This window comes from Podarcis pityusensis (assembly GCF_964106645.2).
Source record: "Podarcis pityusensis genome assembly, chromosome: 5".
NCBI classification, from domain to species: Eukaryota; Metazoa; Chordata; class Lepidosauria; order Squamata; family Lacertidae; genus Podarcis; species Podarcis pityusensis.
Genome location: NC_138032.1, coordinates 77,718,626 through 77,733,329, shown reverse-complemented (window position 1 = coordinate 77,733,329; position 14,704 = coordinate 77,718,626). Strand labels below are relative to the sequence as shown.

General features: G+C 45.0%; 1 protein-coding gene across 1 annotated transcript in view; it reads left to right on the top strand.

The window, feature by feature from the left end:
- The first annotated feature begins 1,622 nt into the window (after positions 1–1,622).
- MMRN2 (multimerin 2) overlaps positions 1,623–14,704 on the top strand; it is a 26,640-nt gene continuing 13,558 nt past the window's right edge. Inside the window, exon 1 of the mRNA XM_081004910.1 lies at positions 1,623–2,108. Within this exon, the coding sequence (XP_080861036.1) occupies positions 1,849–2,108 (260 nt within the window). The 5' untranslated portion in view covers positions 1,623–1,848. The remainder of the gene's footprint in view (positions 2,109–14,704) is intronic.

Below are 14,704 nucleotides of genomic sequence, written 5' to 3'. Positions count from 1 at the left end.
ACAAATTAAGGGATGTAAAGTATAGCTTGTAATAAACAGAAGATGATGGATTATTCCTGGAGAGATTCATTTGTCCCAAATGTCTTGTGAAACTGGGGCATGGCAATTTTATCCTAACAACTTCAAATCCCCAATCTTTCTAGCTTCTATATCAGTGTAAGCCAGACTACTTTAGAGTAAATGAACAGTGCAGCAGGTGGAAGAGAGTTTTGTCAATGTGATAGTATGGATGGGCAGCTCAGGGAATGATCTTTGCTGTGAGAATGGCATGTTTTAAATGTGCAAGAGTTTTCATCTTTGAAATACTGAAGGTTGTAAGATGGTCCTGCGATCAGCGCCAGATGTAGGGCAGTGTGGGTGGTTCTCCCATACAGGGCCCCTAGTTGAAGGAGCACAAATTATTAGTAAAAATAATAAAGCCTACATTTATATGGGTACTTGCTCAAAGTAGGGGGTGGATTCCAAATTTTGTCCTCTCTCAGGGCGCCATATTGGTCTGTATTTGGCATCAAAATCTTGAAGCATTCAAGCCATAATGAGGCCACCATCTTGCTAAAGCTAAGCAGGTGTGGGTCTGGTCAGCTGCCCTGGATGGGAGACAGCCTGAGAACTACATGTAGGTTGCCTTGGGTTGCATGATGAAAGAAATGTAGGATATACAGTGGTACCTCGGGTTACATACACTTCAGGTTACAGACTCCGCTAACCCAGAAATAATACCTCGGGTTAAGAACTTTGCTTCAGGATGAGAACAGAAATCATGCTCCGGAGGCGCGGCGGCAGCGGGAGGCCCCATTAGCTAAAGTGGTGCTTCAGGTTAAGAACAGTTTCAGGTTAAGAACGGACCTCCGGAACGAATTAAGTACTTAACCCAAGGTACCACTGTATAAGGTAAGGAGATATAGAAATAAATTGTGGTATTTGCTGTAACCAGCTTGTACTAGTCTTTAAACAAGGCTGTGGGTCTCCACTGGAGTTCAGAAAAGGAGCAGAGAATATGGAAATGACCACAGAATTCAGTTTTCTGAAAATGTCAGCCTTCGCTTCTTAAAAAAAAAAGCAAGTTACTAGACCTCATGACTACAAAAATATAGCCAAAAATATGTAAGCAATAGCAGCTGGATGATTTTGACTATTTGCTGTGGGATTTCAATGCCCTGCATAGCTCCTTGCTCCTTCCCATGAATAGCAAAAACAGAAAGCATTATGCAAAACAGTATTATGTATACAGGCTGCAGGATCTCGGATCCTGTTTTCTTGGTGCAGAATTTGGACATCCTGGGCACAGGATGTTAATATGTTTGAGTGCAAAGTAAATGTAGCCCTGCTTTTATGTCACAGCAATTTTCAGCGTGTTCTGTGGCTGCATCGGGCTGCTTAGTGTGTGGCATGCGGCTTGGGAAAACTGCTCCATCACTAAATATTTTCTTTTCCTTGCCTCCTCACGAAAGCTAACATCCTTTTCCTGCTCCCCAGCAAGAAGGCAGCTGATAAAAGATCCAGTTCTTGTCTGTTGATAATTTCAGAAGCTAGTAAGGAAAACACACAGAAGTCCCCGTCCCCCCGCCCTTGAATCAACCACGACCACCCCCTGCCTCTCTCCTACACACAAACTCACACACCACCTCCCCGACTGAGGTCTTTGGGGCCCCCCACAGGAACCCACATTGTCTGATGACCTTTAACATTTCCACTGTAGCTGGGAGGGCCGATACCATTGCTTCCGTTCTTTGTTACGTGCCATTCCTTTTTCCAAGCTTGAGCTTAAGGAATGGTGCAAAGGGGATTGCAGGAGCAATTTGATTTGAAGTGCAGGGAAGTGTAAGAGCACCAAGGAAGGAGCCCACGATGATAGCTAAGGTCTTCTTCCTCTGTGGCACCCTAGTGCTGGTGGAGTCAGACCTGCATTCAAGATACCCTGGGCATCCAGATCACAAGCAGTGGCCCCAGGACCGCAAGATGCTAACAGACCCACAGCCATCTTCTTGGCCAGAGGAATATTTGGGGAAGGAACACATCAGAGAAGAAGTCCTCCACCTGGCTGCCACCATTGTGACTGATGATGTGAAGGATTATGATGATGCCAGAGAACATCAACCTCATCATGAGTAAGTATGGGCCAAAAAGACTTTCTGTGACATCTGTGTTGCACCCTATTCATGAGTAAACACATAGAAGGTTGCCCTGAATATGTCAGCTTCACTCAGAATAAGTCACATTCACCAGGGTAAGTGTGTATAGGATTGTATTCATAAGGAAATAATTCTGGAATTAGAAGGATAGTTGGAGATTTTAGATATGCATTCTAGGAAGGGGTGCAGTTTATTCTAGAACGTCACTGGACCACACAGCCATAGATATGGAAGCATCCCATATTTTTAATTATTCTTTTCATCTTGTAAGCCTATTAGCAACCAAAAGCAAACAAATGGGTATTAATGGTAGCAAGGGAACGAGATGGTTTGTTTCTGTTCAGTGCTTAGACCTAACTTGTGCAAGCACATTAAGTTTTACAGCCATTCACCTACAGTTTAAACACGCACACACACGCAAAACTGATGAAGAGCTAGCCTTGGCTATTATTTGTAATATTTAGTGAAACTGGAAATGTATTTGTTATAGTGATTTATATTTCACCTTTTACTCGAGGTGGCTCACCATTTGAAAACAGAAGCAATCAAATTCGGAATAAAGCAAACAAGAAATTATTAAACAGTGTCAGTGTAAAACAGGGCAGAAGAGTTAAATTGCTGTAGAACTTGGAGCGTTGTTCAGCTAGAATCAATTACTGATATGTCTTTCATGTTGACTTATTCATCAAAATCAATGGGATGTGCCGTGTAATCCTATACATGTCTGCTCAGAAGTAAGCCCCTTGGAGTTCAATGGGATTTACTTCCAGACGGGGTTGGCCCACCCATAAAGTGGAATCCCATGGGGCTGCACCCCTATAGGTGCTCTGCCACTGCCACAGAAGGAGAAGCAGCTGCGGCAGTTCCTGGCAAGGTCTCGTGAAATCTCAGGGCTCCCCAGTACATTTCAAAGATGTCCAGGGCATGTAAAGAGGTCCTTGGCTGATGAGATATAAAAACCAATGTAGAAAGCTTAATCAATTTTTCATTGCAATACCTCTTAGTGCAGAGCTGTGCCTGCAGCAGAAGCAGCCGCAGCAACAACAACCAACTCTTTATATTTACAACTCTGTGCTGCTAATGTTTGGTTCCTTTGCTTTGAAAGTCTCAGTTACCATAGGTAAGCACCCACCTTAGCTGAGAAATGTGGAAAGGGAAATGTGGAAAGGAAATGTGTTTGTGTCTCTTACCATCTTAGCTTACTAGCTCTCCAAAAAACCCAAAAAACATGGTCTCCATATTGTGTTTGCTGTGCTCCATTGTGCTCTCTACCTTCTGAGGTATGTTCAACATGGTTCCCCTTCTGTGTTTGCCGAGGGTTTAAGGGTTCTCAGAACATGGGCTCATGGGAGAGGGTTGATAGAACATAGGACTCTTAATCTCAGGGTTGTGGGTTCCAGTCCCATGTTGGGTGAAAGATGCAGGAGGTGGGACTAGAGATGACTCTTGTGGTCCCGTCTGTTGAGATGTACGGCAGCCCCATATGAAGCACTCGAGAGTCAAGCTGCATTTTAAGCAGGGCTTTATTCCAGTTGCAGTCTTGCATCATCATAAAGCAGTCTTCTTACATCCAGGAATCAGCATACACAGGTGGTATTACATACAGAGGAAAAGTCAACCATACCTTTTTTATACTAGCTGGCTATAAACCAGTTAGGCAACACCCCGTGTCTCCTAAGGCTGACCCATCACACGATACTGAGTCAGCATTTCCACTTAGCACAGAGTGTAACTCCTTGATATTCACAACACTCCAACTACGGTTCTACGAAGAGGCACAATGCAGCCACTGGTGTGCAGAGAATAAGTGTGCCAAGTTCTGAAGGAGAAATTTAGCGCGTGTGCACACAATCCACACATAGGCTGTGTCCCCACATCATATTAAGCCATAAACTATCGCTTAGTGTGCACCTACTTCATTCCTCCCTGCTCTTTCTGAAAGGAAACAAACCAAGATTTCTGGCTTGGCAGAGATTGTGGTTTGCTTTGGGTCATCTCATCCCGTTGATGAAATGCTGGGGTGTTGGGAGTAAAAGCAACAAAGTTTGTAGTTGTTTACCTGAACTGGGCTGGGTCTATAGACGGGCAACCTGTTTTTCCTCCTGTTGGTTCCTTCTTTGGTAGCTACTTGTTGGCATGTGCATTACTTCTTTTCAGGCTTATACTTCCTTCTCCTTCTCTAGTCAGACTTTCTTAGCTTTTCCTAGTGTTCCCTTAACCTCATGACTCCATAGTGGACACACATGAGCTTGTGCCCAGGATGACATTGTTTGCAGGAGTTAATAAAAGTTAACTTCCTTTTATTCGTTCAGGCAGCAGTCTTACCAGACTACTTTCTGCACACAGCTGTAGTATATTTACCAAACTCCAACGAATGATACATACAATGTTTTTTCAAGTTGGTTGGCCAGGGGTGCCTCAGGACTTAAAAGAAATCCAATTGGAAATCCATAACAATATAAAGCTACCTATTGGTCCATCCCACTGAGCACGGTCTACTCCAAATGGCAGAGTAGATCTAAGCCTCCAAGGCACCAGGTAGATATTTCTGGTCCTACTACCTGAGATCTTTTTACCAGAGAAGCTGAGGGATGAAATGCAGAAGTCTGTGTGCAAAGCATGTACTCTATTGCTGACCAAAGCCCCTTCCTCAAGAACTGCAGCATCAATCTGACCTCTGATGATGTAATGTATGTTACATGCTGCGGTTGTGTTGGTGCTGCAAACCAGAATTATTTTGATGACATTTTGCTTGTTCATGCATGTGATTTGTTGTGAATCATATTGGCTGCTGATCTTTGTTTATCTTCACGGCATGATGAACAGGGCAGTTAGCTGCGTTGACATCTAAGTTACCCTGACGGAGCATTTGAGACACTCCCTTCTTAATGCGCCTGGAGTGGCTGACACCTGAGGACTGCAGGGCAGATTCCTTGTGGGGAGATCAGAATCGGTTAACCTCAACTGTAAGGACTCAGCTTCTTCCTTCAACCCATCCGCAACTACAACAGAGAAGCCACTCTTTAAAGAGATGCCAGCACCCAGTGTCATGAAACTAGCGCAGACTCAACCCTGAGGGTGTAATTGTTTGTTGAGGCCAAATACTTGGTGACGTGTGACACATGGTTTGAGCTGTTTCTAATTGTTTTATGACAAGTTTCTTTGCACATGCCGGTGCACACACACTCCCTAATCAGAAATGCCCAGGGCATTCTTGGGTTGAAGACTGAAATCGAGAAGGCAGCCAAAGGGGGGAAATGTCATAGTAATGAGTGATTTATGTAACCCTCACAGAAACTGGCTACATGCCTGTTCTGGTTACCTCTAGTAACATTTATATACACTCCTAAATACTGTGCCCTGGAACAATTGGTCATGGAACCAATCAGAAGAGAGGCAGCCCTGGGCTAGATAACCCTCATTGTCTCTTCCAGCTCTACAGTTCTATGAGTCTAACACTGGACTTAATCTTACCTGGTGGGAAATGTAAGTATTGTTGAACTGGTTGGAAACAGTGAAAAGAGACAAAATTTCTAGACCTTACTCACAAACTAAAAATGAACAAATCACTGGGTCCAGGTGGTATCTACCCAAGAGTTCTTTAAAAACTCAAAAGCGAAATTCTCGACCTTCCAAGCAAACCACACGACTTCTCCCTAAAATTGGCTTCTGCATCTGATGACCAGAAAGTGGACATCAGTTTTTGAAAAGGGATTTGAGAGGGGATCTGGAAAACTACAGACTGGATAGCTTAATGTCTGGTCTGGGAAAACTGGCTGTAAACACTGGACTCCAACTCCCATGAGCCCCAGCCACCATGGACCAAGGTCAAGGATGATGGGAGCTGTCCCGAACCTCTGGCCTGACCTGACGGCAAGTCAGTATGTCAAGTCCCCAGACCAGGGTCAGTCCACATGTCCAAGGAAGCACAGTCCCACAGAGATCCTGGAGCAGTTGAACAGACACAGCACCTCAGCTCTGTTGCCCTTTTATACTTTGAATGCTGATTGCAGCATCTGGGATTGACAAGGCATGTGGTCCTCACCTGCTCCAAGCCTACTCCAGGTGAGGAGTCACAACCCAGAGCTAATATGCCCCACCTGGCCAGCTAGGGAGCTGGGCTGTGGGCCCTGGCCTGCCTCAGCCTCCTAGAGTGCCGCTGCTCCCAATGCCTCAGAGTCTGCCGTGTTAATGGAGACAGGCCCCTCTGGCTCTGGTGATGGGTCCTGCTGCTCTGGTTCCTGTGCACTGACCCCCATCCCCTCGTCATCATCTGTCACTCTGTGAGTACTTCCTACACGAACCTCTCCTTCCCCATCGTCAGCTTGCCCCAGTGTGGCCCAGTCCTGGATACACAACTTGCTGGCATCCTCTTCCTCCTCTCTGTTGTGCTGCCACTTCATGGCAGGAACTATCATCTAGCAATATCTGGAGGGCAACAGTTTCCAGTTCAGTAGGAAAGAGTTGGCTCTTGTGCCACTCTAAAAACTGAGACCACCAGACAGTGGTGTCTTTGAGGGCGATAGAGAATAGCCATCCTTCACTTCTATGGAGAGAAATTAAGCGCTGCTCTTGGAATTAGCACTGAATTGTGGGGGGAAACAAGCCCTGTGTTCTGTAATGAACTTGCTTCTGTGATTACCATCTTTTCTGTTCTGGGATTCATTTTGTATTTCCCTGCCCCTCCTTGCTGTTCCAATTTAGTTCTACTAATTGGATTTCATTGATTATATATGCAAACTGCTTTGATAATTTGTCACAGAAATGGGAGGCGGCATATAAATTCTCTAAATAAAAATAAAAGGTACGCACGCATTCCCTCACGTACACATGTGGCGGTTGTGATGGTCTCCATGTGGCTTTTGCACATTTTCTAAGTTGAAAGGGCTTTCCATGTTGGAAATGCACCGTGTCTGAAAAGGCCTCAAGTGTAGGCGTGAGAGGAAACCATTTCAGTTGCCAGATGGAGACATCCGTCGGCTATATATAAATCTATCCCGGCCTTTGGATGTTTTCCCACACAAGGTCATATACAATGTTATACTGTCGGCTCATGTCTCACAACAGGTGGTTGGTTCAATGTATGTCTGGAGGAGGAGAATCTGCTATTTCAATACATTTTCCGGTATTTTGCGATTACAAAGAAGATATGGAAAGGAAGTTTGGTGATGTGACCGGATACAAGTTCTAAGATCAGGAAATTTTGGAACTCCCCCCCCCCCCTTCCTCTAAATCAGAAATGGCTGTGCAGGCCCCAGACGAGTGTCTAGACACAGAGGTGGGCTGGGTGGGAACTAATAAACTGAGCCTGGATCCTGGTGAGGTGGCATCTCCATGGGTGAAAGGGTTGCAGGTCTGGGAGGTCATGAAATTGCTGCTCTTGAATGGGGCCACACTCTTCCTGAAGGAACTGGTGTGGAGTCTGGGGGTGTTCTTAGATCCTGCACTATCACAGTGTGGCCAATGGTCAGGAATGATGGGAGCTGCAGTTCAGCAGCATCTGACAGCCCACCAGTTCCCCATCTCTGGAGGTTGGCTCTTGCTCAAAAGAGCAAAATGCTGGAATTCTGTCTTGTGATGGTGCATTCTGATGAATTCTGGTGTCATTCATTATTTGTATCTTGGGTCTTATCCAGATGATACATTTTTCAGTTGTGGAAGCTGCATACTTCCTGAAAGACAATGCATTTTGTCACTGGACCGCTGTGGTTTCCGGGATGAGCAATCCTGACATACTTTCACTCTGTTACCTTATTTGGCCCGACTCTTGTCATCAGTAGAAACAGGGACAAGCAGGCAGAGGCTGGAATTGAGCAGTGAAAATCGGTGTATTAACCTGAGAATCAAATCTAGAAGAAATTTTGCCTGTTCCTTAGAGCCACAGAAGGGGCTGTGCTGGGGGTGATAGCATTCTGAGAAATGGTGTGGTGTCAAGAGAAAACCATCTCTAAGCTTTTGTTTACAGTCTACCCAGGTGCTTCAACAATGGGGAATAATGGGTTGTAATTGTGAATATGTGCGCTCGAAGGCTTTGGATAGCTGATGATTACTTGTTGGCATCCATCTGTCTCAGGAGACAATGGAGCACGCCTCTGGGGGTGAAGTCAAGCAGCACCGAAGTGACCTCTCCAGGGTGCAAACTTGGGCAGTGTGGATGGAGGTCCTGGGCTGCCCAGATGACAAGACCACTCTTGGCCTCTGTGGAGTGGTCCAACGAAAAGCAGAGCAATACTTTTGGCACCAGCTTGGCTGCAGGAGTTGCTGGAAAGAGATGTACCAGGCACCATCCAACCGTTTTAGGGACTCCACTCTGGGTTTGTGCAGGGTTTACTCTTCAGCCATTTCTTCTCCCAAAGATGTCCTCCAAGCCAGAGGAGGTTTAGGATCAGAGTTTTCCTTCTCCTAGACAGGCTACCTTCCCAAGTTGATGAGCCCTGATGATTATGAGATACCAGCATATCTCACCTGCTTGGGGGAGGGGAGATAAACAGTTGGGGAGTTGGCGCTGAGTCTGAATTTTTATAGCTGATGACATACTTGATGCCACTTTATAAACTAGCAATGGCAGGTTGGTAGCCTGTCCCCTACTGCAGCTGCGACAGGCCAGGGAGAACATGAACAAATGTGTTTTCATTTTCTCTCTTCTCTCCCCCAGTTCAGACAAATTCCTTGGGAGGCGGGTGGAATATTACAATGCTATAGGGGTTTTGAGGAATGCAGGTGGTGCTGCGGTCTAAACCACGGAGCCTACGGCTTGCCGATTAGAAGGTTGGTGGTTCGAATCCCCGCAACAGGGTGAGCTCCCATTGTTTGGTCCCAGCTCCTGCCTGCCTAGCAGTTCGAAAGCACACCAAAAAGTGCAAGTAGATAAATAGGTACCACTCCGGTGGAAAGGTAAACGGCGTTTCGGTGCGCTGCTCTGGTTTGCCAGAAGTGGCTTAGTCATGCTGGCCACATGACCCAGAAGCTGTCTGCGGACAAACGCCGGCTCCCTCGGCCTATAGAGCGAGATGAGTGCCACAAACCCAGAGTTGTCTGTGACTGGACTTACCGTAACTGTCAGGGCTCCTTTACCTTTTCATAGGGGTTTTGACCGTGGGCTTTTCAGTTTTGTGTTTGTTGGCCTACACATCCTTGGGCTCGATTTGAATATTGAAAATTGCATAACTGCAGAGCTAGGCTAGGAATGGCTACAGGTCTCCAATAAAGTCACCTCACAGGAAATGGACCTTGGTGTGACCATGGCCTGGTGCTTGTCACTGAGGAGGGAAGTCCGAAGCCATGAAGCAAGATTTATTTCAGGTGCGGTGTTGTTATCACACACTTGCACACAGGCTTCCCTGCTTTCGATAGGCTGGCCAGATCTTTAATATAAGCAGCTTCTCATTTCCGACTGTCGCATTTGGGTGATAAATGGGGGCTGCAGGAACTCTCCTAAGCGCTGGAAGCAGATAAAAGCTGCGCGAAAATCCCCACTGCTCTCCTTCTAGGGAAGCCAGAACAATGCTGAGGCTTAATTGCTTGTTTGCTTTGCTTGGTTGTACCGGAAAACATTTGTAGTTCTAATCAGGCCCCTTTTTCAAACCGTCAAGTTTGCACCAAAAGTGCTAAAAAAACCCCAAACCAAATAAACCCCACCCCTGTCTCAGGTAGAAGGGGGAAAAAATCACAGACACTGTGATCTATGTAATCTATCTGTCTGTTTTGTTTTGGTTTGTTTGTCTGTTTTTTAAAAAAAAATATTGCAACACTTAGAGGAAGAAAACCCGTCTGGCATTGAGTCCCTTGAACTTCAGCAGGGAATGACGACAAGTCAGAATAAGGCCCAATGCTGTGATGGGGTGAGGGGTGGGGGGATTCAGGCAAGGTTTTTTTCAGCTGGAACTCACCAGAACTCAGTTCCTGCACCTCTCAGGTGGGCTTCGCCATTACAGTGGTACCTCGGGTTAAGTACTTAATTTGTTCCGGAGGTCCATACTTAACCTGAAACTGTTCTTAACCTGAAGCACCACTTTAGCTAATGGGGTTTCCTGCTGCTGCAGCGCCACCACTGCATGATTTCTGTTCTCATCCTGAAGCAAAGTTCTTAACCTGAAGCACTATTTATGGGTTAGCGGAGTCTGTAACCTGAAGTGTCTGTAACCTGAAGCGTATGTAACCCAAGGTACCACTGTATAAGAGAACAAGGGCGGTGTTCATGGTGAGTTCTAGCACCTCTTTCTAGAAAAATATCAGTGGGTTCAGGGAATGGTGGGCCACTTGAAATAGCTCTGTGGGCCTGATCCAGTTTATAGGCCGTGGGGTTCCTTGCTCCTGGAGTAGGCTGAAATCATCTCCACCTGGAGACAGACAAGGGAGAACTTGACAAGAAAAGCCAAACTGCTGCCATTCCATGGGGTATCGGCAGGTATAACATTGCATGAAACAGGGGCAGCCACACTAAAAGCCCAGCTCTGAGTTGCTGTGGAAATTTAGGGAACATTGAGGAGAAATTCTCCTGCAGAACATATGTAAGGGATAAGGTGGCCTATCAAGCAACTTGGTCCTTATATGTATGTTCTGAAACCTTGAACTTGGCTTGGTAGCAGATTGTCTGCAGGATCTGCCCAAGTGTTATATGCTGGTAGCAGTTTGTCTCCAGAAGTAGCCCCTGTGTTTTGGACGAAAACATATTCAAACAACAACTGAAGACCTCCTTCTTCTTCCTCTTCTTCCTTTTCTTCTTCTTCTTCTTCTTCTTCTTCTTCTTATAATAATAATAATAATAATTTATTATTTATACCCCGCCCATCTGGCTGGGTTTCCCCAGCCACTCTGGGCGGCTTCCAAAAGAATATTAAAATACTATGATACATCAAACATTAAAAGCTTCCCTAAACGCTTCTTCTTCTTCTTCTTCTTCTTCTTCTTCTTCTTCTTCTTCTTCTTCTTCTTCTTCACAACTGCCTTCCAAAGCTGCCTTCCAAAGCTAAGATTATTTGGCCCTTTGAGATTTATGTTGATTTGGCAAAGGGGCATCATTGATTGGTGTGATTCCTGAAGGGATGGTTTCAGCCAAGTCAGAGAAGGAACAAGCTCTGATGACAGTGGTTTAGAAGGAAACATGGAGTTGTTCAATTATTCTAGACAATGGCTTTGGACTTGCCTGCACAGGGTAGCTAATGTAAGGGAAATCTGAAATCTAAGCTGCAGTTACTACAGCGGACGATCCCTTTGCGTAAAGACAAAACCAAAATGCAAACCACTTTCTGAATTGGCTGTATCTCTTCTGTTGCGGTGGCGATAATGTGAATTAAGTAGGAACAAAAGATGCTTTCAGAAGAGAGAAAACATTTTATCATTGCATTAATCTAGTGCAGGGAAAGTCTTGGACACATCTTAAGAGGATCAAAAATCCATTTTCAGCCTGCCATCTTATGACCTCGGCTTCCTGTAATGCTTCTGAATTGGCGCCTTTGGACTTTTGTCTAATGAGAACGTTTCCCATTAGGAGACGGTGTCATAAAATGGGTGATCTCATCGAACTACACTTTCGTAGTAGAGAAACCCCATGAAACCATCACCCCTAGGGCCAGCCAAACAAATGTTGCTGCCTGAGGCAAAGGACAAAACAGAGTCCACCGCCAGTCCTGTATCTCACATGCATTTAAAGCCATAGAAAACCTCAAACTCAAGAACTCGAAAGAGCATCCTCTCCCCGATCTACCTCCCCATCTCCCTAGATCCACAAAAGAAGACCTCATAATGGTCCATGTGTTGGATGAGATATGAGGTGTGGGTCCCTGGGAAAGGGTCTTTTCTGTCGTGGCTCCATGTCTATGAAACTCTCCGGGCCCAATTCATTCTTTTAGACAAAAGGAAAATATGTACCTCTTCCACCAAGTCTTTGGAAGCGGAGCAAGGAGGGTGTGTGTGGGGGGTGGTGTGTGTGTGTGTGTGTGTGTGTGTGTGTGTGTGTATTATTGGGTTTTCCATGTATACATCCTCTAACAATATTTCTCTAACAATTTTCCATATCCCCCCCCCTCCTCTGGACTTCCCTCATATTCCCATTTTGTTTTATTTCCATATTACCCACCCTGCGTGATGTTTCCCAAAATTTTCCCAATACATATAATCTTACTTTTTGTTATATACAATTGTGTTTGTTTATTCATACCTGGAGGGTTTGGATCAATGTTATGAGTTTCCCCTTGATGTACTGTTGTTTCATAAGGTCTTAAAATCAATTTGGTATAGTTTTCCTTAAGTTTGTACTTCTTTTGCTTCTGTATACTGCCCTATGCCTGTAGGATAAATCAGGACTCATATAAATCTGAATAAATGGAGGTTTGCCTGACGCCTTCATTATACACTTTCAGATGCCAGGCTGAAATATTTCTCTTCAATCAGGCTTTGGGCTGACAAACATCCTATGTCCTTTTATGTTTGGGGGGGGGCATTGTTTTGCTTTGCTATTATTCTTGTTTTCATTATGTGTTTTGCGTTTTTACCTTGTGTTTTTATAATGTGAACCACCCTGAGATCTGCTAATGAACAGCGCTGCACACATTTAATAACTAATAATAAAATAATGAATAAAATAATGCAGGTGCCAGGCAAACCTTTCTGGGGAGCACATTCCACAACCAAAGCGCCACCACAAAGAAGACCCTTTCCTGTGTCACCACCGGCCTCTCTCTCTCTCTCATTCTCTCTCTCTCTCTCTCTCTCTCTCTCTCTCTGTGTGTGTGTGTGCGTGTGTGTAATTTATTAAATTTATTAAATTTTCTGTTTTACAGTTTAAAATACTCATTTTACATCCTTAAGATATCAATGACTTCCCTTCTCTTTCCGTGGTTCATTTTACATATCATAAATCCCTGCATATTTTACAAAAACTATACCATTCAGTATTCCATTATTGCATCCATCAAAACTTATTTACACTGTTGAACTTATCTTAATGCCGCCAGCGTTTTCAGCTGTGCACAATTATTTCCCATATATTCAATAAACGTTTTCCAATTTTCTCTAAACGTATGTTCTTCTTGTTCTCTTATTCTATGTGTTAAGTCTGCAAGTTGTGCATATTCTGTCAACTTAAGTTGCCATTCTTCTTTGGTTGGGACCTCACTCATTTTCCATTTTGGGGCTAACAAAACACGGGCCGCAGTTGTAGCACACATAAATAACCTTTTCCGACACCTGGGAATTTCAGTCTGAATTATCCCCAAAAGAAAGGACTCTGGGTTTTTTTGGGAAAGTACTTTTAAATGTGCTTAACTTTTTGGATGGATTGCGACCCTTGTTTTCAGGGCTTGCTTTCCTTGGTTTCCTGCCTCAGTGTACTGGTTGCTAAGTTCCCGCTCCTGCAAGAAGTGACCTCAGCCTCCTTTCTCCTGCCTTACGCACTTTCCCATTGTTTCTGCCACTCTGCCTTAAAGCAAAAACTTTCCCATGTATGGTGATTATCAGGGATCAGTTCCCACTGGAAGATATAAAATTGCAGCTAAGTCCAGCCATTCTTTCGTAGGTGTGAGCTCTCTCCACGCCGACAGAAAGCCACCCAGTTTCAATGCAAATCTGCCTACAGCAGCCGAGTGGAAAGGTCTCCTGACCTTTCTGAATTGCCTGCATGGCGCTGGTGGCATTGTGTGGAAACGTTACATTTTGTGTTGTTGTCTGCTGGCCTGCCTACTTCTCGAGAAAGAGAGGGATATTTATATCAGCACAATGTTGTTTATCAAGAGATCTCATTCGCAACCTGCGTGCCAGCACAGTTCTATGTGCAGCAAGATGGGAGGCCCCTCAGCAAACAGCATTTTGCAACATTGCACAGGCAAAGGGCAGCCTTTTTCATGTTTGCAAAAATGCCAAAGCATAGTGTCTGCCAACTGTTAGTTTCAAGAAGGTGAGCTCTGGGACCAGGTCACAGCACAGTCTTCACCAACTCCAGGTGTTGTTGAACTACAACTCCCATCATTCCTGACCATTAAACCATGCTGGCTGGGGCTGATGGGAGTTGGAGTCCAGAACATCTGAAGGGCACCAGGTTTTGAAAGGCTGACCTGTGGATAGAAGAGGTGAGGAGGAGTTTGGATTTGATATCCTGCTTTATCACTACCCTAAGGAGTCTCAAAGCGGCTAACATTCTCCTTCCTCCCCCACAACAAACACTCTGTGAGGTGAGTGGGGCTGAGAGACTTCAGAGAAGTGTGACTGGCCCAAGGTCACCCAGCAGCTGCATGTGGAGGAGCGGAGACGCGAACCCAGTTCACCAGATTATGAGTCTACCTCTCTTAACCACTACACCACCCTGGCGCAGGGTAACCGGAAGCAAACCAGGACAGGGGTTTTATGACTTTAACAGTACATTTGAAGAGAGGATTTTTTGCCACAACACACGGGAGACAGAAACCAGAGGAGGAAGCATTTGGTTAGCAGGATGATGCACTGATTAGAAAAGCTCCCCCTGTGAAATTCTGCCTGCTGTGCACTCATGAAAGGCACATAGAGGAGGGAATGTGGACCACTGGTACCAAAATGTAGGAGAAACCGACCTATTAGAAATGATAACAGACACATTTAAA